This window comes from Acipenser ruthenus, chromosome 9 (genome assembly GCF_902713425.1).
Source record: "Acipenser ruthenus chromosome 9, fAciRut3.2 maternal haplotype, whole genome shotgun sequence".
NCBI classification, from domain to species: Eukaryota; Metazoa; Chordata; class Actinopteri; order Acipenseriformes; family Acipenseridae; genus Acipenser; species Acipenser ruthenus.
Window position 1 is genome coordinate 14,838,467 of NC_081197.1, and position 26,660 is coordinate 14,865,126.

Sequence of the window (26,660 nt, forward strand, 5' to 3'; positions counted from 1 at the left end):
ACAGCACTGAGGAATTGCCCATTTTGCACATCCAGAAGCTACATAGGTCCCTGGATTATTTTGAACTTTTCTGTTTTGACAGAAATATAATACATGTGGTTACTCCCAGTAACTTTACAGTTAATGCATGAATCTGAAATAATTAGTAAGAAATAATGATTTGCTTAGAGCAAACTTTTATTTATTTCTTAGCAGATGTAAAATTGTCATTCGTGTATAACATCTTGCCTGCCCTCCACACATTACAATTTCTAGAGAGATGCGCTTTTGCAGTCTTTACGATATGTAATAGAACCGTACAGATCTTTTTAGTGATGTTTTACCAGGCTTCGACTGAAAACTGGGGACTCTTATTAAAACACAGGAACACTCAAGTGTCTTGAATTAGAGGGTAAGCTGTACCAGTATTTGCTTCAGGGTTATTTAGCTGCCTACACTGAAAGTAGGTCTCATTTGAAAAGAGGTGGATGTTGTAGGGGAAAGGCAATTTACACAACAACGGGAGGTCAGTTATTGAGGAGATCCTGCAGACTTAAAGTACTGTTCTGATATTCTGGCTTTCTCCTTAATGCTTGAAATGTGTCAAGACAGCCACAATTTTTTTTTAACTCTATCCAGGTCGTACTGTATCATCAGCACTTTCTTGTTTTAGCCTTGTAGCATTAATTTACTAAGCTTTGAAGTTACATGGAAATTAATGTTTCGAAGACACTGAGAAAGACCTATACTTCTTTTAGGATTATTACATGTTCTACCGTTCAATGTTTTTCATAGTTATGGCTGAACTACTAAGGATTTGAAGTTGAAGCATGTGGTAACCTTTAATATTTTAAAGATATTCCACATAATCATTTATTAGCATTCATGGAAATTCTAACTTTTCAAAAACGTCAAATCTCTGTTGACTAAATCGGACCCCTCAGTCCTACCAGTAATGCTGACTGATTAGTAAGACCAAACGATCTCCCAATTCCCATACAGTATGATCTTGATTTGTGTTGTCCAATGTAAACAAACAAGCCCAGAGGCCTCCAATGATTCTGTAGGAGAGAAAGGTTTCTTGTGTCAGCACACCAAAAAATTCATGTAACCTCCAATGGCTCTTTAAACTGATGGTTTTGTGTTTAGTAGCGAGTCTGAGTATATACCTCAGGCATAATATACAATTAACATTATTGTCCAGTGGTCTGCGGTCTGGCGTTCCCAGCCATTCAAATGGCTGAATTCTTCTTTTTTTTGTATTGTAAAATAGGCTATAACTTGGACAGACACTGAATTATCACAAACCATCTAAATATGAGGGATGTGGTGTAACGGGACACAAATGTATTACAGAGGTCGCGTTAGCTTTTCTGTTCATGCGTTCCTGAAATGCACATGCCCAAAATTATGCATCCCATCCATCAAATATACATTAACACAAAGATTAAGAAACTCCAGGGATGTGCATTTTGGTACATTTTTATGAACGTTTAAACTCTATGGCATGTAGTAGTTTAAAAAAATATATTTTTTCTTTGTTATATATACTAAGAGTAGACGTTCGCATGACAAGGAGACGGGATTCTAAGCACTGTTTGTTGCCTTCATCTACGTGTGTTTTAATATATTTCTGAATTCCAACAGCATCACCGTGTCTTTTAAATGAAGATTCCTGAAAAACTACATCCGTGAGTATATATTTTTTTTTTTGCTTGTTTTTTTTTGCCCAGCAGCTCTTTCACACACAGTACATCTTGCTGTCTCGATAAACAAGCCATGGATACTTTATCTCCCATTCAAAATTATAAGTTTGCGTTTGTGTGCATTACTACTGCTTGCAACTGCTTCGGTCACTGTAGTACTTGTGCAGTCAGAAGTAGATGGCTGAGATGCAGATGAGCAATCTTCTTCATGAGAATCTCCTGAAGATGCTGACTGCTTAGCAAAAAAAAAAAAAAAAACAACAAAAAAAAATGTATGCTTAAAAAAATCTGTAAGGGCTTCCCTGTTAAACTAGTGCGGAAAACAACAAAAGCACAACGTTAAATTAGGCGACTGCAAAAGTGAAATGCGAGTTAAAAGTAGGATCGGGGATGAGCAATTCACGTAATTTGTCAGCTCTGTTTAAAATAAAATTAAAGGGACCAGAATTAGGCAAGATATGAAGGTAAAAGCAAAGATTGTTTTGCAATTAACAGCTTTTTCTGAGTTTAATTATGAAACAGAATCAGCTAAATGTGTCACCTGATTAAAAATAAAACCTAAAAACTTCAAGCCCTACTTATTGCTGCCACCTACAGGACTGGAGTGTACCTTAATCAATGCTGTTATATTGCAGAATAGTTTTTTTTTTTTAAAAAACAAGTTTTTTACGGTCATTGCTGCAGTGTAATAGATTACCGCGAATATGAATACGGATGTCTGCGTCCCTTTCGATTCTGTGCATCCAGTGAACGCAAGACAAAATATTTTTTCTGTCCAATGGATTTATTTTGCGTCTAAGATGCAAAATTTGGCGTTAACGTGACCTCTGGTACTTATGGCTAAAAAAAATAAATGTGTATACCGGAAAGAGCAGAGAAATGCAACACTAACAAATGTATTTTTACCCGAAGTTTGACATAGTTGTCGTAGGAAATAAGTTGACCGGGAAATAAGTTGATCGTGCAAGCGCAGTAATGCAAAAGTAGGCAAAAGTAAGGCAGGGCAACAGTTTGATTAAAGGGGAGGTTCACTGCATGGCTTTTTATTTTTTATCTGACTGTTTTATTTGCAAGACTGTGTATGTTGGTGCGTGTTTATGCCACTGTCTTTTCGTATGAACTTTAAAATGTGTGATTGACGACTCTTTATATGGTAAACTGTTTTAAACCACTGTCTTTCTATGTTTCTATAACGTCGTTGTCAATCAGATGTAGTATATGTGTGATCGTGGAGATTTATTTATATATTAAATGATTTTACATGTCGAAGTGTTGTCAATCTTTAATCAAAATTAAAATGTTTCAGTAATATAATCTAATGACATGCTGCAGCCATAATATTAGTAAGGTTGTAGTTTTACATTTTAATATTAGTATAGCTGTAACTTTACTACAGTTTAGACGTGGCAAAACGTAGACCTAGTACCACTAAAAAAAATAGTATATACAGTAAATTGTTTTGTCTGCATGTCTTAAGCATTAACATTTATTGTTACACATACAATTACGTTTATTTAAAAAAGGTTCTAGGTTTAGGGTTGTGGTTTTTAAATAAGGATAGGGTGAATAAAATTAATCACAAATAGCCAGTCGAAGGTTTTTTTTTTAGAAAGGAATTGTGTCGTGCACTCAGGTTTAAAAAAAAAAATCTCTCGTGTTGTTTGCACACAATACATTAACATAAATGCCATATTCTTTGTAAACGTGACAATTGTATTCCCTGCAGTAATATATAGTATTACTAAGGGATACGATTTGTGAGGAAGAGAGATCATACAGTATAAATGTGTGTATATACATGATTTTAAATTGTGATAAACCACTTTAGTTAAATATACTGTATCTCTTTCTCGTTATATGTCTTACATGGTTGTGCACTACAGGAATTTACCATTTTTAAAATCATGCTGATATACAGTAGCCTACATATACTTGGTTGGTGTTGAACTACAGGTATTTACCACGGTTTAGCAAAGACGTTAATTCTTTAGTTTTTATCTAATTCAGGTATTGTTTCTTCCCAAACTTGTAATTGAAATGCATGCATGATGATAACTCTCCTGGTCGTTTTTTGTTCTAATTATACAAAGTATCTAGCGTCATACTGTAGAATATATCCAAACTACTTATTAATATAAATTCTACTTACAAAATTATTATTATTATTTTTTTTTTTGGTTAGGCTAATATATCTGCTCTACAGCGATATTCACATTCTCTTATCTAGCGTCATACTATCGAAGACATCCGATCTACTCATTTATATAAATTATACTTACAAAATTCATTTAAAATTATTTATTGTTTGTTAATATATCCAATCAACTTATTTCCTGGGCTCGATCTACTTATTTCCTGGGCTCAATCCACTTATTTCCTGGGCTCGATCCACTTATTTCCCAGCTTAAGCTCGTAGACATTAGAAACAATGCAAATTCTAGAGCTTGATCAACTTATTTCCCCAACAACTTATTTCCTAGGACACAGTAATTAAAATAAATGACATCATTTTGCTAACCCTTGTTGTTGCTAACTTAACATATCAAGAACTATTAAACAGAGCAGAGTACAGGTGGGAGTAGCAGCTCTCCCTTATCTTAGAAGGGAGCCTTGGTATTTAACTAAAACTGTCAATTAACTTTGAATGCTGGAGGAAACAGGCCTCTTTTCCGACTGAATGCCTCCCTGTGCTTATCCGGAAGAATCTTCCAATGGGAAAAGCCACAAGCGGTACCATAAACTCCATAAAGGATTATTGCTTAAAACAAACACATGAATATATACAAATTAAAAGCTCAAGCAGCTGGAATGTAATTGTATTGAGAAAAAAAACAAGGATTTTACTTACCGGCTTCTTCTTTGCTCATCTTCGAAGACATCTGCAATCAAATAAGGGCACAGTTTGTGAAAAACAAAAATGATCCTTTAAAACACTGTTTTTTGTATTTATTAATTTGGTAAACTGGGTAAAACAATACAATGGGTATGAATGATCCCTGTTTCAGATATATGTAATCTTTGAAGACTGTCACTATACATTGTAAGCAATGAAAACAGAAATAACAATTCATATTGTTATATCACCATGTGCAATTTTATACCCTTTATCTGCAAAATAAGTGACTGTATTTCATACTGCATAAGCTCAGTGCGAAGGCTCCTGATTACAGCATTATAAATAGCCAACACTGCATATTTATGATAGTGCATTTATATATTAGTCATTTTGAATTAATTTTCCCTTTTTTGCATTCTGTCTTACATGCTGAATGTTTCCACAGATCCACTCAGGTTATCTCTGTGGCCAGAAATTGCATTACTGGCAAAACGGGCTTCCAGAATATCAACAATGTGATACACCTGAAAAAAAACTGTGTTGAAATTTGGGAGAGGGTTATGAATTAGGTGGTACAGATTGCATATTTTTAAATCATTTTCTTAATACATTACTGATGGAAACCAGGTGGATGTGATACTATATATTTAATATTCATTTTAGTTACAGTGTGAGTCATAATGTACAGTATATACTGCAGTGCACATCGGTCCGTTCTGTCAACAGGTACAGATTATACTGAGCTTTTATATCTACAGGTGGAAATATGCTGGTGTAAAAGGTACAGAGTGGATACAAAATAATTTGCTATTACAATGTAGTATTACAAACACAGACTAAGGGTAGAGGTGAAACATAATTCATATGTAATTCAATCTAGCAAGATTTTTTTATTTAATGCATAAGCAAAAATGCTGTACTGTTTTGTTGACCACAGGCCACAGATCATCTGTCAATGTTCAGTTTCCTTTGTGGCATAGAGATAGATTTATTGTTTTGCTTAATAGATTTCTGTTGCACTGAAACCTAATGGATGGTTTCATGAATATGTTTTTGTTTAAATAATTTTATTAGGTATAGCTTCACTATTTATAACACAAGACTAAAAGAAATATTGGGCTCCGTTTTGGAAAATAAATGTGTGTCAGAGAGTAAACAAATCCATTATACCTTCTCAGAACAATAATAAACATTTCCGGCAACTGATTTGTTTCCGTGTGGCTTTAAACAGTTACAATTATTGTATTCCTCTAAGCAAATTTGCATTTTCCTTTGTCCTTGCTTCATTGTTTGTTTGGAGTTTCACTGCCACAGTAATACAGAGCATTCACTTTAATTATTTCAGAGCTAGTAGGACTGTAATAGCTACGGTTTAATGCTCCATAAACTATTTTATTGCGTTAAATGCATTGCTCTTAAAACTATTGATTAGGAGTTTTGATTTGTCTGTCAATTTACCCACGTACAAAGAACTACCTTTGGGAAGCTGATAATTAATAGGAGTGTTTTGACAAGATGACATACCGCAGTCCCATGTATGTTATGCTGTACATGCCTGACACAACGTATGTTCCCCAATAATATCCAATTAAGAGTGACGCTAGGTCACTGTGAATTGCATGATTGTTTCAATTTAAAATCATTTAGCTTCAATTTAAAATAATTTAGTTTCAATGTATTAAAGTAATCTAGTTTCAATTTAAAATAATATTTGTACACAATGCAGAAGCATGATTTATTTTGTGTTACCGGTAGCCTATAGGCTAAAATAAAAATAAAGTGCGCTAGGTATTTATTTTACTACTGTACTGTATACTGTATTTTCACATAATGTAAAAATACAAAGTGTGATCACTTTAAATTACCTTTGTGTATTTTTTTTACCACCAGAAATATTCTAACAAATGAGTATGAGTAATTATCTTTGAACTTGCCATATTCGTCATGAATACCGGATTGAAGTCGTTACACGGCACAGCCCTAATAATTAGCAATCACCATGACTCAAGATGAAATAATCTTCCAATTATACTGCCCTATTCATTAAATATTAACTTATACTTTATTATGTCTGTCCTGTTAAATTATAGACATTCTATTTTTAACAGCATCTTCATCCTCCTCTTATTGTTACAATATCATACTCATGAACAGATACTGTAATGTCCCTTTAGCGAGATCTGTTTAGATTATGGGGATAAACACAGAAAAGTTTAATGAATACCAAATGTTTGAAACATAAATAAAGCATGAGCTAAAATGATTGAATGAATATAATAATTCATAACATCATATTTTTTATCCTATTTTCTGTAAAAAGGTTTGAAAATGGCCTATACTATTAGGAATGTTTCTCAGCCATGACTGATGGTGGATTCCGGAAATTGTACCTAGATTTTTTTCTCATTGAAACAGATATTTTATTAAATCGTATTGTTTTAGATAAAAATGCGGAAATATATTTTAATTGGTTATAACTAGGGTTCTACATAATTTGTGATATTGTGGAAATTGCGGATCCCGCAATATTAGGCTTCTACTGCAATATCTAGCAGTGTACCGGGGAAGCATTGCAAAACACAGAACCTCTGCATGTTACAAAATCTCAGATCTTTACTTCATGGCACGCACAATCAGCTGCTGGAATTTGCAACGTAGCCTGATTATTCTCCCCGACTTCCTACCTTAACTAGAGTAGTAAGGTACACGTCAGATCTCACGCTGCTATTGAGTTTAACAAGGTGCCTGGGATTGTGACAGACAATGACACATACTGTACTCTGGCATATAATGCAGCACTACAAGGTCTACGTCCTAATTCGGTGCATAGAACATGCAATGCACACATTGTAAGTCTGGCTAGCAATCAGTGGTGTAACACTTTTCTAAAGTCGACAAATTCGTTGCTGCAATGAAAAATAAAATTAAAACACTTCCCAGCTTGCAAACAGCGTTTAAAGACCAGTCCCGAACAAGTGCTTCTGTGTCTAAAACCAGTGGTGACGCGATGGAATTTGTGGTTTCAAGCAGTTCTATGCCACGCTGAGCATGTTCATGTATACAGCGAGTTCATTGAAAGTGAAATGAGGATTTCACCTGATGCACTACAGGGCACTTCAATCTCACTTTTAAGGGACACGTACTTGCCACTTGACATTGCTTTGATTGCTCAGAAAGCAAAACCATTGATGACAACAATCAAATCTTTTGAGTTATGTTCTGCTTGTATCCATGAAGTGTAGATCACCTGTAGTTCTACAGCGGTTTCCAGTTAACAGACAGTAAAGCGATCCCTATCGATCTTGCCTTATTCTGAAGATGCTGAGCATGCAGCATCTCGGTATGGACAAGTCTTCACAAAGCAACGACAGGACATGCACGAGAAGACTGCCAGTGGGTGTTCTGCACTGACCTCCAATGCTTCTAAAATGCAAAGGTCTAAAGATAACTGGACTCGATTTTGTCCAGAATTTTTGTTACTACTATAATTCCTTTAAAATGTGCTGGTGAGACTATAGACTTTTTTTTGTATGAATGCATAGTTACAGTAAAACATTTCTGGTTCTGCAAATACATTATTTGCATATAAAATAATACTACAGTGTTTTTATCATTTCAGCTCATTGCTTTTCTTTATGTTTTAATAAAAAATATGCATAGCCTTGGATTTTGTAAATTACCGCAATTATTAAAGTGCTATAATTGCTTTTCAGCAATTTTCCTTCCTTTGTCCACAACTGAGCCACAATTTGTTTTTATTTTTATCGCAATTTAGGTAGGGCCCTAATTATAACTGTAAATCATACTGACAAAAACAAACAATTTTAGAATTAAAATCCAAAGCTTAAGTTCTCGTTGCTATACCCACAAAGATTTAATTCACAACTTCAGCCGGTGGATAGCCCTCTTGGGAAGTGGGGGTTGACTTTTTAGATTTTTTTTTCCAGATGCGTCCTGCAATTTTAGACCCCAAAGGGATATTTACACCTCCGGTTTTTTTCATTTTCCCAGCACTCCACCCCCAAAAAAGATTATAGGTATCCTTGAACTCTTTCGTAGCCAGGTCCCACAAGAGAACAGTAGCCTTTGTAGTTTATTTATATACAAACTGTATAACTTGAACAACGTATTTGCAAAACTCAAAAACCACATTGCTATAGTCAACTAGGAAATGTCGTAATTACAGTATGCTTTGCCATATTTTGTTAATTTCAATACATGAATATAATGCGTAAATGCATGACAAACTAATATTTGTTTAGCATCTGTGGAAAAGTGGTTTGCAGTGCGCAGGTGTAGAAGTGATGCAATGCGTAAACAATTCTTTATTGGTTCTGTTTTTAATCGAGGTCATTACGACCGTAAATAATAATCCCAGGCAATACAATGTGTATTGCATAGTTTGTAACCAAGGGTTACAGTCCTGAAATAATAAACACAGTATAAACACACACAAAGACACAAACACAATCACAAGTCCAGAGTGAGTGCTAACGTGCAAATGGTGAAATACAATTTATTAGTGCACAGTGGTGAAGTGTTGTCCGGGTTGGTCCTGGCCTTAAGCAACAGCTCCCGGTACGTGTTAGCCGTCTAATAAGAACAAACAAGTACAATTAGAAACGACAAAACAAACAAACACTAAACACTCGCGGTTACTTTTTATTTTCCTTCAGCGGTTCTCTCTCAACTATAACAACAAAGGAACAGATCACTTAGTCACACCCCCTTTTATACCGTCAGTCATGCCCCCTTGGTTAGCGAGTGCAGCCGTTTTTCCTCCAATCCATGGTTGCCACATCGCTTCCTGTCTGGGATGATGACTTGGTGTATTGTGGCTTCGCCCCCTTTCTAGATGGCCGACTTCCACCTTTCCCTGGAATTAATTGCCAGACCATCCAGTCCGGGGCACTCTGTTCCCTTTACACAGCGCCCTCACAGGTCAGGAGGGAGATTTATAATCAAGATTCATTCTTTCTCAGTCACAGCATCCCATATACTGTACATTTTACAGAATCAACTAGTATAAAGCAAGGAGTCATGCATACATTTCACGATCATAGGATACATTCAGAAAACTACCTCACAAAAAGGTCTGTTTTAAGACAAGTTTTTGAAGAGTGTTCCTTTAGGTTAAACAGTGAAAAATGAGATTAACCTAATTAACCCTGTCCAAAACAGTTGGAAGGGGTTTCATGAACTGCAAACCTGATTTAAATAATCAAAATTAGTTTAAAAAAATAGTTTTAACAAAACATTCCTTAAACATTGTGTAAAGTTTTGTGGAGAGGGTCCATAGATTAAAAACAGCTATACATTTAATCACTATTTGTCAAAACATTTGTCTACATTCATTACTGTTTTTATTAATCAAGTAACCCCTCCCCCCACAGCTGCCATTTCTCTTTTTGTAATAATGATAAAGTGGTGAAATACCAGGCCAGATGCGTGACCATGACCCAACCAGGGATTTTCACCACCATCCACTAAATGTGTGAAGTGAATGCTTTACAAGTGCACCACGGCACGCCCGAGAGCAAAATAGAGCTGTTTTTAATGTCTTTTGGAAGTTAAACCTTTAAAAGAGTGCTAAAAGACGTGGTAGATAAAAGTCTGTATGCAAGGGTCCAAAGATCTCAGAAATGTGTGTGCTCCTCAGACGACTGTCATTTAACACTAGCGTCAGTAAAATGATATTGTTGCATACATAGAAAGGAATAACAAAGAGAGTTTCCATCCGCCATTACCAAATGAATGACAATCCAAGCAGTGCACTTGGCAGACAGCAGCGTGGTGGCTGCCGCTCTTTAGACTCCTTACTGGAATGGTTTGGAATTTTATTATCGGAAAAAGTCACTCATTGTGAGATTACACACTGCTAGGTATTTCTGGCACAAAAAGGATCTGATTCCCTTAAATGAATTAATCTAAGTGACTCATCGCAGCAGCAGTTGTGATGCATGGTTCACCCCCAAGTCTCTGTAAGTCACTTTGGATAAAAACATCTTCTAATTGACTAAATAATAATAATAATAATAATAATAATAATAATAATAATAATAATAATAATAATAATAATACATTGAATCTTTTTTTAAATTGATTTAATTATGATTCAATCCAATTTCACCAAAAACACTGAAAATGAACCTGACAGATGCTTTGTATATGTATGTATACAAAGCTTTTGTTGTTTTATTTTAAGAACAAGATCAAATAGAACCTGAATTCACCCAACTGTTAGTATGTGAGCATATAAAGCACATTTGTTTAAAAAATTGACAATACCTGTATAACCTGTGTATATGCTGTATATACAGCGTAATATCTTTTATACAACCCACATCTTTGGCTTAGGGGTCAAATTAATCAACCTTTACCTGCCATAATAAACCACCAATGGATTATATTAGAGCATTTTACAGCACTGGAGATTCTCCCTGGACTGCGTCAACCAATTATCAGTAGTATCGGGCTACCCCTAAAAACAGGTAGCCAATGCAATCCAAGGGGATTCCTTGGTGCTGTATAATTATCTTATAAAATCCAGGGGTGGCTTAACCTAGTGTATGTGGCCCTTTATCTGCTGTAACACACTAGGGGCAGCAGTGTGGAGTAGTGGTTAGGGCTCTGGACTCTTGACCGGATGGTTGTGGGTTCAATCCCAGGTGGGGGACACTGCTGCTGTATCCTTGAGCAAGGTACTTTACCTAGATTGCTCCAGTAAAAACCCCACTGTATAAATGGGTAATTGTATGTAAAAATAATGTGTAAAAAAATTATGTAATTGTATGTAAAAATAATGTGATATCTTGTAACAATTGTAAATTGCCCTGGATAAGGGCATCTGCTAAGAAAAAAAAAAAAAATCTACAACCAGAGTGAGTTAGTATCTAAAGTCTGACGCAGGATTAGCAGTTGTCTTTACTCAATGGCTGTGGGATTAGATTTGACAGCCAACCCAATTATATATGGCACAGGAGTTAATCTCCTTTTAATGTTGTAGTGACTCTACCGAGTCTTCGGTGATAATAGACAGACTTCAGTGATAGTTACAAAGACTGGAATATGGAAAGTTGAAGGATTTGATATTAAACATAATATTGTACATATTATATTCATCAAAAGATTTACTCAATATAGCCACTCCTGAAACTAATATATCCAGTAAAATATAATTCAGTACAGGGTATCCTATTTTTGTGCTTTTTCATACAACACTCGAGGTTGTGGGCCAGTCGGAGCACAGATAGACATTCACCCAGCACGAATATCCATTTATCATTTAGAGCTACTTTGTACAGTTTAAACATGGTTGATATAGTATTGACACTGCAGGGCATTATAAAAATGTTACCAAAAATTTGTAAGAAATAATATGTTTTGTGGGGCGCATAAGGTTATATTTACAAAAAGCCTCCACATTTACACATCATTTCTTCAAGTACTCAGCCCAGACAGACCAGGCTAAGAGTTAAGCATTAGTATATATAAGAACCCCCCTTTACATTTGTCCTTATCTAAGCATTTTTTTATATGGAATTGACATCACTTAGGAGATTATATAACAAGAAAAACATCACTAAACTGCTGCAGCACATGAGCATTGCCTTTGAGTTTTCAATGGTTTAAAAAAAAAAAGCTTGAGACAATAAGCTGGTTTACAAATTGAGCACAACTCTATTGTGCCACATCAGCGCAGGACCTGCCCACTCCAGATGGAGAGCACGCTTTACATCACATGACCAGCTGTTTTTGCCACTGCCGCAATGCAGAAAACATATTAATGCTTTTAACGGCAGCCCATGACCTTCATAGCCAACTATGAAGGTTTTTTTTTTAACAGATGCCAGGTCTTTTCAGGTAAACTAAAGCACAGCACCACATGCTTTAATGCAGCAGGCACTGCAGCATTTTGTGAACAATAACAGAGCAAACCTTTACTTGACAAAGCAATTTTAATGTCAGCTTTGTGTGAAGGTCCTGTAATAGATAAAGGTATTAAAGGTGGGGTGCACTGGTAGACCCACGTGCACTGTTAGAGATGCTGGTTTTCATAACCTTGATGCCAAATTGTTCTATGTTAAAGTGTCACTATTTATAACTGCCTATGAGAGATTTAGAGAATCCAGCTTTTGGATTAAGGGGAGTATTGGATTGAAGAGGTTGGTCGGTGCATAATTATTCATTCGTCATTTAGTAGACGCTTTTATCCAAAGCGACTTAGAGACTAGGGGGTGTATTATGCATCAACAACTGCTGCAGAGTCACTTACAATATGACTTCAGTTTTACGTCTCGTCCGAAGGACGGAGCACAAGGAGGTTAAGTGACTTGCTCAGGGTCACACACTATACTAATTGCTTTAGGATACAGCTGGGGCTCTACTGAAGCTGGACTGCATAGCACACCACACTCTTCTATATTTTAATCTCAGTGACGTAAGTTAAAAGACGTTGCCAGTAGGTGACATTGACAATGAAACTATCCTTATAAAGCAAAATGTAAATGTGGGTAATGATGCACAAGATGATAATGTGCCTGGGATCCTGCGTGCAGTGATGTTAATAATATAACATGACACAGCTTCAGGCTCATAAGTGATACAGATGACATTTAAAAAGTATTGTAGGAAAACGTGGAGATGAGCACACTGAAAATACATTGTCAGTAAAATAGATTGTCAGTAAAAAAAATTGTCAGTAAAAATGTTAGTGGAGGATGTCATTTAAAAATGCATTGATGAATTGTTTTTTCCTTTGAAAGATATATTTTTAATACAGTCATTTATAAATTCTGTTTTATGAACCAATACAAACATTTCACCACTGAATACGTTTCAAGCAGTGTTTGTTTGAATATTCAAATAATTGTTGCAGAACTAAGTTATGTTAACAAAAGGACAGTTAATAGTAATAACTTGCAAGTATCTTATGTTGCAATACTCTGTGTAAATTAAAGAAGAAATATGATTTAGTAACTCTTTATAACAACTGTAATTAAAGTCGATAGTTGCTGCATTTTGTGACCTCAAGATGTCAATTTAAATAGTTACAATGTGCTGAACAGATAAACAGGTAAATGTGTTTAACAAAAGTTAATGTAGTATCTCCATGTTATTTGTTAGATTTATTTTTGCATGGGACAAATAATGTATGACAGCTGAAGCAGATATTACACATTCAGTTTTCTAATTCCTATTTTTAAAAGTTCAAATTTTTTCTACCAAAAGAAGGTAACTGTTAGTGTGTTTACGTTACTGTATTAAAATGCAAGGTGTGACATATCAGCTTAAAAGCTAAAAGCACTAACCCCACCACTAACCTTAGTGCAGCAGACTGTCAGATTACTGCTTTGTGTTCCACCTAATAAATACAGGAGGCACTCACATTTTAGAATCATTATAGTTGCAACCAGTAAACTATTTGGTGTCTGGCTAAAGTGCCTTCTGGAAATAACTTCAATAAAGCACTACTGAACAGTTCAACGCATGGGCAGCAGTGTGGAGTAGTGGTTAGGGCTCTGGACTCTTGTCCGGAGGGTCGTGGGTTCAATCCCCAGTGGGGGACACTGCTGTTGTACCCTTGAGCAAGGTACTTTACCTAGATTGCTCCAGTAAAAACCCAACTGTATAAATGGGTAATTGTATGTAAAAATAATGTGATATCTGTATAATGTGAAATATTGTATAATGTGATACCTTGTAACAATTGTAAGTCGCCCTGGATAAGGGCGTCTGCTAAGAAATAAATAAATAAAAAAAAAAAAAAATGGTGCTTGACTCAGAGGTTGGTGCCCAGTCACGGCCATGCAATAAAAGAAATACAAAGGAGGCACTCATTTATTATCTTTCTTAGTTTTCAAGATGTAGTAAGTGCCCACTGACTGTTCTGTTTTCACCACCTTCTTGGGTTAATAGGAAAATCAGTAATTCAGCAAGCTATTACAACACAATAGCATGTGGATTAGCAATACTGACAGACACAAAGTGATGGGTTCTTATCACTGGTCAACATTACCAACAATACAAGGTGGTGAGCTATCTTTACCAATACCTTTTATTGCCATTTATCAACAGCTGTCATTGTAACCAAATACAGACTGTTGGTTGTTTTTGCAACACCCACATGGATAGTCAGGGGTTAAAAACAGACTATCACATCTCTATGGTTCTTTTTTGTTTTGCCTCTCACAAGTTAAGTTTATAGTATCCAACTAATAATAAAGGTTCAGATGCATTAAGAAACAGAGATTAGCCTTAATAGTTCATAACACAGGCTCCAGGCACAAGTGTGTCTTGTCCAAGGTTGAAGGTTTCTGTAATTTGGGCTACTGTAACATGTCCTGCTGGTTTTCTGCAAATGTTGCCATTCCAGGAACAGTCTTTAGGGTCGTTTTGGTTAATGCATTATGGATTTGAAGATATCCATTATTGCTCCCTTTGTGACTGAGGTCATGATGCTTTCCTATGAAGTTGTGTAATACTTGCCCATAACTCTAACAGAACTTAGACTAGGGGGTTTATCATTTGTACTTACAGTCTCCTAGTTTTGTGACTAGTCAGTGTAGAACAGGTGGGCCACAGTGTCTTCAGGCTTTTAGTTCCACCCGATCGCTCATTACTTAATTGGTCTAATTATTTGATTAATTGGACACATTTAACACTTCTTTCCAGGCCTCAAAATGTTTCACAGGTAGTGTACCTTGAATCAAGTGCAGTTTTCAAATCTTTAACTGTAAAACACCTTGAAAAAATGTAAAATATGTCCAATTGATAATTAGATCAATGACGTTAATTGAGAGCTTAAGTTGGAATGAAAACCAGAAGACTCTGCGGCCCTCGAGAACTGGAGCCTGACACCCCTGGAGTAGAATGTGGTGATATTTTGCCAACATATGTACATGCATTTATTCATTTTAACCCACTTGTATTAGTGCTCTGCAACACTGGTGTTTCAAAGCAAGTTTCAAAGGCTTTCTCATTTACAATTGTGCCTCAGTAAACACAGACCCACACAGTAAGCCAAAAGGATGAAATGTAGCTTGTGGTTTTGAAGCTTGAACAAACAGCACTACTAGCTAATAATTAATCAGGTAAATTGACCCCATAAGGGAAACGCAGAGGGGGAATATTAGCTGTTCAGTTGCCAGGAATGCACCCTCCTCTCATTAGGACCATTAGAGTAAAGCAAACATTTGTTTTTATAGGGAAGAGCAGGCATAATGTGGCAGGCTTTTCTACTGAAGTTAATTACATGAGACAACATCTGAATGTCCACTCTGCTGTTCCAGACAGAGGGATTCTGGACAACAGAACATCAGTTCGCATAGTGAGCCACGTTAGCTTGGAATACCAGAGAGCTGTGCAGCGTCCAGTGAGGACTGCACTAGACATACCTCAACAGGCATTTCTGTGCCTTACAAGATTTGTGCTTCTGTCTGTATTATTCATTCTCATGTCAGTTTGAATTGTACATTTTCTGGTTGCTATTGTATCAAATGTTGGTAAAATTATCCCCCATTTGTTTTTCTGGCACATTCATACAGAACATGTTTCCCATCATTTGAGTTTTGCAAACTTTACATCAACACTACAACTTTACGTATACACTCAGTCCCAGCATTAATAAGCACCAGCTAATATGATGACCAATCAATGCTAATCCATGGTGATGGAAATGCCACCCCCTTGCTTTTTACAGCCTCCGGTGGCCCACGTAAAAACATGCTTCCTTTGTTAAACAACAGTAGTTGCATATTTTTAAAACTCTCAAAAACTACTTCAGTTTAATATGAGCTATAACTTCTCAGAACAGAACAAATCGTACCATATTTATTTATATATGCAGATACATCACAAGTAAGGAGAAATTTTGAACAGCGTTGTCAGTCTCTTGACAACACTAAATTATATCACACATGTTAAGTACATTTTCTGTATGAATGATTTATCATTACAGAAGATAGTCATCGTTGTTGACTTTTTAAAAAGCTTCAGCATCCAATCCATTTTTGGAAGAATATTTTTTAATTTGTGTCTGTTTCCTATACTGTTTTCTTATTCCACTGTTCAGCCTCAGTCTATTTTATCAAATCTTTTTGTCATTCCAGTTTGTTTACATTCCCTACAGGCATTTAGCTGTAGCGAAGCAAAACAATCGCGTACAAGTCAATTTACAGCTCCACTTAAATTCAGATGACAATGTTAAACAAATATCCTTATTTTTACATTTGTGTAGGTCACTGACCTGTCTCGACACACTTGCTTTCATTACGTGATATTGAAGGAATTTGATAGTATATGGTGCAGTCATCTGGGTGTAAACACAGGCCGGAAATGCACACATGGACAGTGACCAATTTGGTGACCATTTTAAGCGGTGGGTTTGGATGAAGAGCAAATGAATGGGAATATTGTATCTGTTGTTACCATATGCAGTTACAGTGGCTCTCAGAAGTATTCACCCCCCTTGGACTTTTCTACATTTTATTGTGTTACAACATGGAATCAAAATGAATTTAATTAGGAGTTTTTGCCGCTGATCAACACAAAAAAAGTCCATAATGTCAAAGTGAAAAATAAAATCTACAAATTGTTCTAAATTAATTACAAATACAAAACAGAAAATAATTGATTCACCCCCTTGAAAAGTATTCACCACCTTGAGTCAATATTTGGTAGAGGCACCTTTGGCAGCAAATACAGCCATGAGTCTATTTGGATAAGCCTCTACCAGCTTTGCACATCTGGACACTGCAATTTTTGCCCATTCTTCTTTGCAAAATTGCTCAAGCTCCATCAAGTTGGATGGGGACCTTTGGTGAACAGCAATTTTCAACTCTTTCCACATATTCTCAATTGGATTGAGGTCTGGGCTTTGACTGGGCCACTCCAGAACATTGACCTTTTTGTTTTTAAGCCACTCCAGTGTGGCTTTGGCTGTATGTTTGGGGTCATTGTCCTACTGGAAGATGAATCTTCTCCCAAATCCCAGGTCTCTTGCAGACTTCAGCAGGTTTTCCTCCAGGATTTCTCTGTACTTTGCTGCATCCATTTTGCCCTCTATCTTCACGAGCTTTTCAGGCCCTGACGCAGAGAAGCATCCCCGTAGCATGATGCTGCCACCACCATGCTTTACGGTAAGGATGGTGTTCTCAGGATGATGTGTGGTGTTAGGGTTGCGCCAAACATAGGGCTTAGCGTTGAGGCCAAAAAGCTCTATTTTGGTCTCATCAGACCATAGAATCTTCTTCCACTTAGTCTCAGAGTCTCCCACATGCCTTCTGGCAAACTAGCCGAGATTTGATGTGAGTTTTTTTCAACAATGGCTTTCTTTTTGCCACTCTCCCATAAAGGCCAGTTTTGTGAAGCACCCGAGCTATTGTTGCCGTATGCACAGTGTCTCCCAGCTCAGCCGTGGAAGACTGTAACTCCTTTAGAGTTGCCATAGGCCTCTTGGTGGCCTCCCTGACTAGTGCCCTTCTCACCCGAATACTCAGCTTTTGAGGACAGTCTGTTCTAGACAGATTCACAGTTGTGCCATATTCTCTCCATTTCTTAATAATTGACTTTACTGTGCTCTGGGGGATATTCAATGCCTTGGAAATGTATGGAAATGTATGGATTTGCTTTGAATGTTCCTTCGTCTTCATGATGTAGTTTTTTTTAGGAAATGTACTAACCAACTGTGGGACCTCCCAGAGACGGATGTATTTAACCTGAAATCATGTGAAACACCTTAATTGCACACAGGTGGACTCCATTCAACTAATTATGTGACTTCTAAAGACAATTGATTGCACCAGAGCTTATTTAGGTGTGTCATAGCAAAGGGGGTGAATACTTATGCAATTGATTATTTTCTGTTTTATATTTGTAATTAATTTAGAACAATTTGTAGATTTTATTTTTCACTTTGACATTATGGACTTTTTTTGTGTTGACCAGTGGCAAAAACTCCTAATTAAATCCATTTTGATTCCATGTTGTAACACAATAAAATGTGGAAAAGTCCAAGGGGGGTGAATACTTTTGAGAGCCACTGTATAAATGGCACCAAACAAAACAAGGAGATTTTCCTTAAAAACCCAAAGGGCTTCACTGGTCTGCTACAGTTGTTAAAATAAGACTGTCCAGTATTTTTCTTTTCTAATTTATTATCTGCAACCAGTTATTATTCAATTTTTGTTTGTACATTCCAACATTTCAAATGCCACGATAAATGTGTATTTTAATGCAGTTTTCTTTTCATCTATGATGTACGGTGCTAGCTTTTAGGTATTTCATTTCTAATGTAATGTTCCCCTGCCTGTGCGGGGGTGTGTGTGACTGCATACATTAGTATTCTGCTCCTGTGGTTCCGATCTCTCCAGCTCTTAGAGAATATAAAAGCTGGCATATTAATCAGGTCAATGAATATTCATTACCCTGTGATATTGGTGTATAGAGATAATAGATGACTGGTCATAAATTATTATTCTGTCTATGAGATATGCTGGAGAAATAATTATAAAAAAGAAAAATAGAGCAAACCTAACGATTATTTATTTTTGTCTTTTTTTTTTTTTATATAATATATATGCTGTTTATCCTACTGTAGTTTTAACTAAATGGTCAATTGAATAGGTGTTAGTGTTTTAATTCAGTGCACAGTGTTTAATTCGTACAGAGAGAGGTGCCGGGGCACAATAATACCGTTCTTAAGAACCGCACATTCAAAATCATAACAAGTTTATTTAAACGAGTACAGCACTAGTGATACAAGAGTACAATTACGTATTCCACCTCATATATGAAGTAGTAGTGTGCTTCACGTCACTCAGCTGCCGAGTACCAAACACGAACCGAAACGTCCCTGGTATCGGACTGTCTCTATCTTTAAGGTCTGCACACACCAGACATGATGCGATTTTTTAATTGGCAAAGAGACATTTTCGCTGCAAAATGACACCAGAAGCGACACAGAGGCGATGCGACAGGTTTGACAACTGCCAGATCTATACAACTGTTAAAAATTGCTATTGACAAAACTATGATCAAGACTGGTACATATTCGTGAACATGATGTGGAAATTACAAGTGTCTTCTCTGACGGTATTTCAACATATATGGTAATAAATCATGCACATCAGGCTTATCCAGTTCCTTTGAAATTGATTCCCATATATTATCTTTCAAATATGCGTCTTTGTAATTGTGATGTTCTTTGTCATAAAGCTCTGGGTATTTTTTCAATGACAAGTATTATTGTTTTGGATAGTGCTTCACCCTGCTGGACCACATGCATTGAAGCTGTTCTCTGATTGCTCAATGCCCTAGCTGACGTGTGTCAAACTGGAAAAAAAATGGGATTCATCTTTATTTTGCGCCTCTCCTGTGCCACCTGTCGCGTCACGTGTGGTGTGAAAGATACTATATTCATTTTGACCCATCGCTGCACAGTTCCGCTAGCTGCATCGTGTCTGGTATGTAGCAGCCTTTAGTGCACACAATAACTTGCAGAATGGATAACTGTGTTGAGAATTTTAAGAAAACGTCGGTGCATTATATTATGCCTGACTGACCATGCTAAATTCTCAGACAGCTTGCATTTGAGAGCAAAACATAGTATGATATTTTTCACTTTCATAAGTAAGAAAGTTACGCCCCAGCAAGCCCAGACGTCGGCAAGCCCCGGCACAAATTACACACCGCCTATGCCAGTCCATCCGCCACACTCTGCCCACGGTGAACATGAAATCTGCACCAAACTTATACTATACACTTTTAGGGCTCAAGTCACATAATGTTTTTACTGGTGTTGGTATCATTTATGTCTTAATATCAGAGCTAGTACCCCTTCTTCAGCAAATGATCCACCTGTAAGGGTCAACCTGTGTGCCACTAACACGTTTTCTTAAAAGCGCTTTGTGAACGCATTTGAAGCATTCCCATGTTGATTATGTAATCTGTGCAAGCCACAAAGGTGTTTTTCTCTTTCTAGCACCTTCTCAATGGAGCAATATTAAAACCAGAAGTCAGCCGTTAAAAAAATTAGGTATTAACCACATTCTTATACACAGGAGTAGTAGGAATATGTTTGCCATTCTTTGGTTACATGGAAGGCGTCAGAGAACAAGAATTAGACGGGGAATCCTGTCCGCCCCGTAAATATATTTAGACAGTTTCCCAGATGACATGTTTGTTAAAAGTTTCACCTCACACGGCAGGCAATATCGGAATTATGAGAGGAGATTAGACCCGAATTGGAATCTAGCAGACGATTGAGGCTATGGTTTTATCAGCAAGCGGTTAGTGGGCTGTGTTTTCTGTAATTTTACTTCACAGATAGATATAAATGCTCTTGTATTAAAATATATGACTTTTTCTTATGCTCAGTGGATCTTTCAGTGCCATTGGGAATTCATTTCTAACTTAAACATTAATAATAAACTCTGAATGCAACTTCTAAGATTCATTTCAACATTTCAACCAGCTAAAACCCTGCACAACAAGCTCAATAAGGCTCACAACTAGTGCTGCCCATTGCTTGTACTGTATTTCTGAGAAGGTTATTTACTGTACATATTTAAATCGATGCATCCTGCTGACTGAAATATATCCCGAGTATTACATTTCATGTTATTAATTGTTATTTTGATTACACTCCGTTAAAAGGGGGAGGGTCATCAATTTGATGTTACATATGTTTTACAAGTAGATCTCCAGAAAAATACATTTGAACTAATTGTACCCATAACATAAAAAATAAGAAACTTATTTTCTGGGTATTTCTGTGTTAAACCAAACTTTTGGAGGTTACAAATCTGTTCTAAATATCACAATACAGCTGCACTTATAACAGACTCCAAGGGACAATGGAAATCAGTACAAACAAAGTATGTAGTAAACACAATTCAAAATGCGGTATGTAACTGCAAACATAAGTACCTTAAATATAAACAACAGAAGAAAGCTTAACTGCCAAAGAACTGAAGTTTATTATTTGTACAAAACATGCCCCTGTGGGGCGTACAATGTAATAAGTAATATCATGTTACCTTATTTGCACAAAATATCTGCCTGTGGAAAAAGAAGACTATATATCAAACGGTATATATGTAATAAATGAGTCCATTTTAACCAGAGTAATTCCCCATTAAAACCCATGTTGTTTGGCAGGGACATGTATCCCCAGTACGTTGTAAACAGAACTCCGTTCCAACAGGGTCCATTATAAGTGGAGAGCACCTGCATATATTTGTGGAAAAAATACAAAATGCAAACTAAAAGATCTTTAAACATTACCTCCAGTTCTGTTGCTGTTATACAGACTAAATATTAGCACTCAAGTGAATTAAACAGAATAGTTTTAGAAGTGAGACATGAGGAGAATGGTATTGCCAGGCCAACAGAAAAACAAACAGGTATCCACCACAGTCCCATGTTAATGTATGAGTGTATACACTTACATTTAAACATTTACACCCACACACAGCTGTGGAGGCTCACACTCTGCAGGCTTTCCAAAGGGAGAAACTAGAAAAAGGATCAAAATTTTGCACCTCAAATTAAATTAAAAACTAATGGAACGGTGTAAACTGCATTACCAATGACTAACTAGTAAAGCTTTCAATAGGTGTGTTAGTGCAGCACAGCTGTATAAACTAAAAACAAGGACGGTGGGTTACAAAATTAAAGAGATCTACAGGACCTACTCAATATTGTATATACCTCAGTGGGAGATAACAATACCATCTTTAATATCATTAGGTCAACACAATCTTAAAAGCATTCATAAGGTGTGAGATGTATGAGTGGCAGCTTATTTAAAGATCAAAAAGGTTTTAAAAGTACAACAAAATTATAAAACCGACAGGAGAATGTAATGGAAGAAAGAAATTGAAATTGATATGGCATGTGAAAAGAATATATCCTTTTCTGTCTGAGTCATCGCATCCTGGTGACATTTTGAAACGCACAGAGCTGTCTTCTCTGTCAGTTTAGTTGATACACCAGAGCGATATGTGACATGACTCCTGCAACAGTCTGCCCCAAGTGGATTACGAATGACATCAGTAAGAAATACCACATACTGTAAAACAAAGTTTTTCTAAACAAGAAGAATACATTAGTTAAGATAACTGTGATATGTCATATAACCATACCAAGCTGCTCTTGAATTTGTTTATTTCACAGAAGATATGGAAAATTGGACCCAGAATTAAGATTTACACAGATCCTGGCCAAGAAAATCACAATAGTTCAGTCTTCAGACTGGAGCTCCTTACAGTAGCAGATGTATTCTCAAGAGTTTCCCCTCATCTGCCAGTTATTTTAACCACAGCCCATTTTACTTTCTGTATTTAGTACAGATCAGATCCATATCTATAACCCCATCTCTCGAGCAGAATTTTAATCATGTCCAAGTAATTAGGTGATCAGTCATTTTCTTCACCAATTATTACAATGTATATACCTCCCTTGTGGTTTTGGTAAATGGGATTTCCGTGCTGTACTGCACAGATGGATGAGGACAACCTGCCTTTAAATGTCAAAGTATGGCCTCATTCCATAAACAGCATTGAACCAAACTCATGCAGTGTGCTGAGATGCTCATATATTATCTGGTTATCTCTATGCAGGGGGTGAGGGGTAGCATGTGACTGATCAGCTACCGCTATAAATTGATTAATAATGTGCTATTACCACAAAAGTTTGACTGTAATTGTGCTGTATTTTGACAGTATAGGCCTGTTATAAGACTTTATTTCTGTCCATCAACTCTGCATTGAGATTGCAGCTGGCTTCCAGACAATCCATAAAACTGTAGGCATTTTGTAGAACTCATGCAATTTGGGCACACTGGACATAGCAGGGCTATGCCAACACAGCATTTAGGCAGTTCATTATAATTCAAAACGCAGCTCAAATGGTAAGGATAAGTACAATTCCCTATCACTTAAAATATCACACTTCAATGGCACTGCCTAAATAAACAGGTACTCGGAGCCCAGCTCTTTTGCATTGTGGTTTAGGCGCTCGCTTGTGGTGCGCAAGGTCGCCAGTTCACGACCTGCCTCCACCCTGTACACAGGCACTCTGTCAAGCACTTTAGATACATCTGTTCTGTCAGATTGATTCCCAGACTCTAGAATAGTTTTATACAGGGACACTTTCAGGAGTTCCTAGTTTAGGCATACAGTAGATTTAAATGTAAGAATGCCTAGATAAAGTGCACTAGTTACAACTATTTTACCCCATAGAAGCATAACAAAGTGTATTATAAAATGGCTTGGATAAATTAAGTGCTGTGATTGGCTGAACAAGATCACATGACCGTGTGGTAATAATTGTCTTACCGCACACCCTGTCATAGGTTATTTCTTACATAATGCATATTGAAAGCATGGCAAAGCAGATGTATGCATTGTAAAGCCCAGAGAGGTATGGTTAAACATAACTAAATAAACAGGGTAAACTATGTTATATGCATCATTTAAAAGTGGTAAAACCATAGAAAAAATTGCAAAAATACACAGCAAGACTACTATGGTAAAGGACAATATAGTACAGTTTTTTAGCACTCTTTATGTAGGCATCACAGAGCCCCTCACACACATACATATATACTGAATGTGTATATGTGTGTGTTTGTAACAAAGAGTGCAATACTAACTACTGACTAAACACCAGGTAGCACCATAGTTATAGCTATTAATTGGTCTTTCCTTTTTTTTTAAATTTGAAAATCTAGCTAGGTGCCATTTAACATTGAACAGAATGACGAAGCCTTTGTGACAATCCCTGTATTTGAAAGTGTCCGGTATATACAGGATATATGGATTGGGAATCCTAATGAAAGTCTATGGCACATATACTCCACTTGTCATATAATTCAGAGAGAGCCTTGCTCATTCAATATAACAGTTAGAATCATGATGGTTTATTGCATGGAATTATCACTCAGTTATACAAATAAAATGCATTGGAAAACAGTGTACAGGACAAGAAAATGGGCTTTCTAAATGCATGATTTCAAGATGTACCACACAAGGCAGAGAATTACAAAAAGCATCAAACAATCTGTAAATGCAACACAGTCTAGCAGAAACTGGGAGTACTTACTGAGTCACATCTGCACACTATCCCTTAGGAACCCTCTTAAAGTAAAACATGTATGAGTTGCTGACAGAAAACACTGATTGAAGAACTGGAATTTAAAGCGCCAGTGTCTCACAAAACAAATCATCTTTTGCAGTTTTGCAGCATTGCAACTTTTTATAGCACACTGCTTTACATAAATATTGCTACTCAATAGATGACTCACTGTTTTTTTTAGTGACTGGCTGCATTGGGACTTCTCCCTCGGAAACTTTGAATTTTGAGAATCATGTCAAGCAGTGTTATAGTATCAGAAAATAGGAGACACTTTCTTACACAGAGAATTGTGAGGGTCTGGATCCAACTCCCCAGTAATGTTGTTGAAGCTGACACCTTGGGATCCTTCAAGAAGCTGCTTGATTAGATTCTGGGATCAATAAGCTACTAACAACCAAATGAGCAAGATGGGCTGAATGGCCTCCTCTCGTTTGTAAACTTTCTTATGTTCTTATGTTCTTATCTATTCAGGATTGCAAATATTAACATTTCTGCCCAATGAGAACATATCTAAATCTGATTGTGATGTTTGCATCTTTGCCGATTGGAAATAAACTATTTTATTCAGAGTGCCACAATGTGAGTGTGACTGCTGTTAGCTGGATGGTGTCACCAAAACTTTGATAAGGGTTTAGTTTGGCCTTTCTACAGCATGATATATGCCAATCCAAGGGCATCCCTGTTAAATGCTATTGTGAATGGGACAATACAGTGCTGCTGCTGGCATGGCTGGTGCTGAAATGGAAGATGTCGAACAATTCACTTGTCTGGTTTGAGACATTTTGTGGCGGCATGTCTTGCATTGTGCCCAAACGACTGTTTAATCTTCCCTGGAGCAGAACAAATCCCTCTCTCATGAGCTTAGTTTTAGCTTGTAATCTGCCTTGATCCCATTGAGAGTCTTACTTTATTTAACCCGCTTTTCTGCTAACAAAGCCACCTGTTGGGTAGAACATGAAGCAAACAGGCAGTCCAGATGGCCGGCCTTCCCAACAGATGGGTTCTGGCACTTCATTGGCATCCCTTTGTTTTTCACTATTAGAAATTGAATTAGCTGCAGCAAGGTTTCCTTAGGTAAAGTCAGACTCAGGCCCTGAATTTATCAACTATTTTAAAATAATATCAAATTACATCATTCCCAACCACTCAAGATTCAAATAGATACACTTTTATTGACCAAAATAACTTACGGATGTTTTTTCAAGAGAATTGCTAAAAGTACAAGTACCGAGCAATGAGCTGTGCCCTGCTCAGACCAACAGATATTTTTAAGAAATCAAAATACTGTTTACAGGTTTAATAACTGTATTGTGCAAGACATTCAATTCTGTCAATTTCACACGTAAAGAAAAAGGTCCAAAAACAGGTTTTGTCCAACATAGCTTGCCCTTTATTCTATGATAAAGTTTGTGTTAGGAGGCTATTTCTGTATAAACCTTTAGGATCGCCTATGTTTCAACTGCTGTTTGATACATGGAGGGAGTCTAACAGTGCATCTTCCTGGAAAACTGTCCACTAATACACTTTGTCTCCAAAAACTGCAAACGCAGTTCTTAAAAAGATCATATTGTATGTATTATTGCCTCGTTTTGTCATGCTTCTCAACCAATTGCATGAGTTTCTGTTTGTGAACTCTATTCCTGAATACATTTCTATCATCCAGATAATCAGCAACATTGAACTTAAACTAATGGTTTAAATCACAACACATACATTGATTAGGCCCAAGCAGCAGCAAGCTTTATCAATAACGTTGTCATTGAAATATCTGCATATTCTATTTGCCAACATAACCCGGCTAGACGTATGTACCAGTGCAGTTAACAGGGTCAGGCTTAACTACAGAGTATTCTGTATATATACTGTCAGAATTCTGTTACTTTACATGCCTGAAACCAAAAATAAAAACAATACTGCTTTATTGGCATAACAGAAAAACAAAACAAAAGCATTAAAAGTGGAATTTGTCCATCCAGGTCTGTATGCGAGGCTCAAAATGG

The 26,660-nt window shown here is 36.6% G+C and overlaps 1 protein-coding gene across 2 annotated transcripts in view; it reads right to left on the reverse strand.

The window, feature by feature from the left end:
* LOC117405917 (stAR-related lipid transfer protein 13-like) overlaps positions 1–26,660 on the reverse strand; it is a 153,648-nt gene that overhangs the window by 90,726 nt on the left and 36,262 nt on the right. For both annotated transcript variants that reach the window (XM_059030485.1, XM_059030484.1), the window contains one exon: positions 4,534–4,564. In XM_059030485.1, the coding sequence (XP_058886468.1) occupies positions 4,534–4,564 (31 nt within the window). The remainder of the gene's footprint in view (positions 1–4,533; positions 4,565–26,660) is intronic.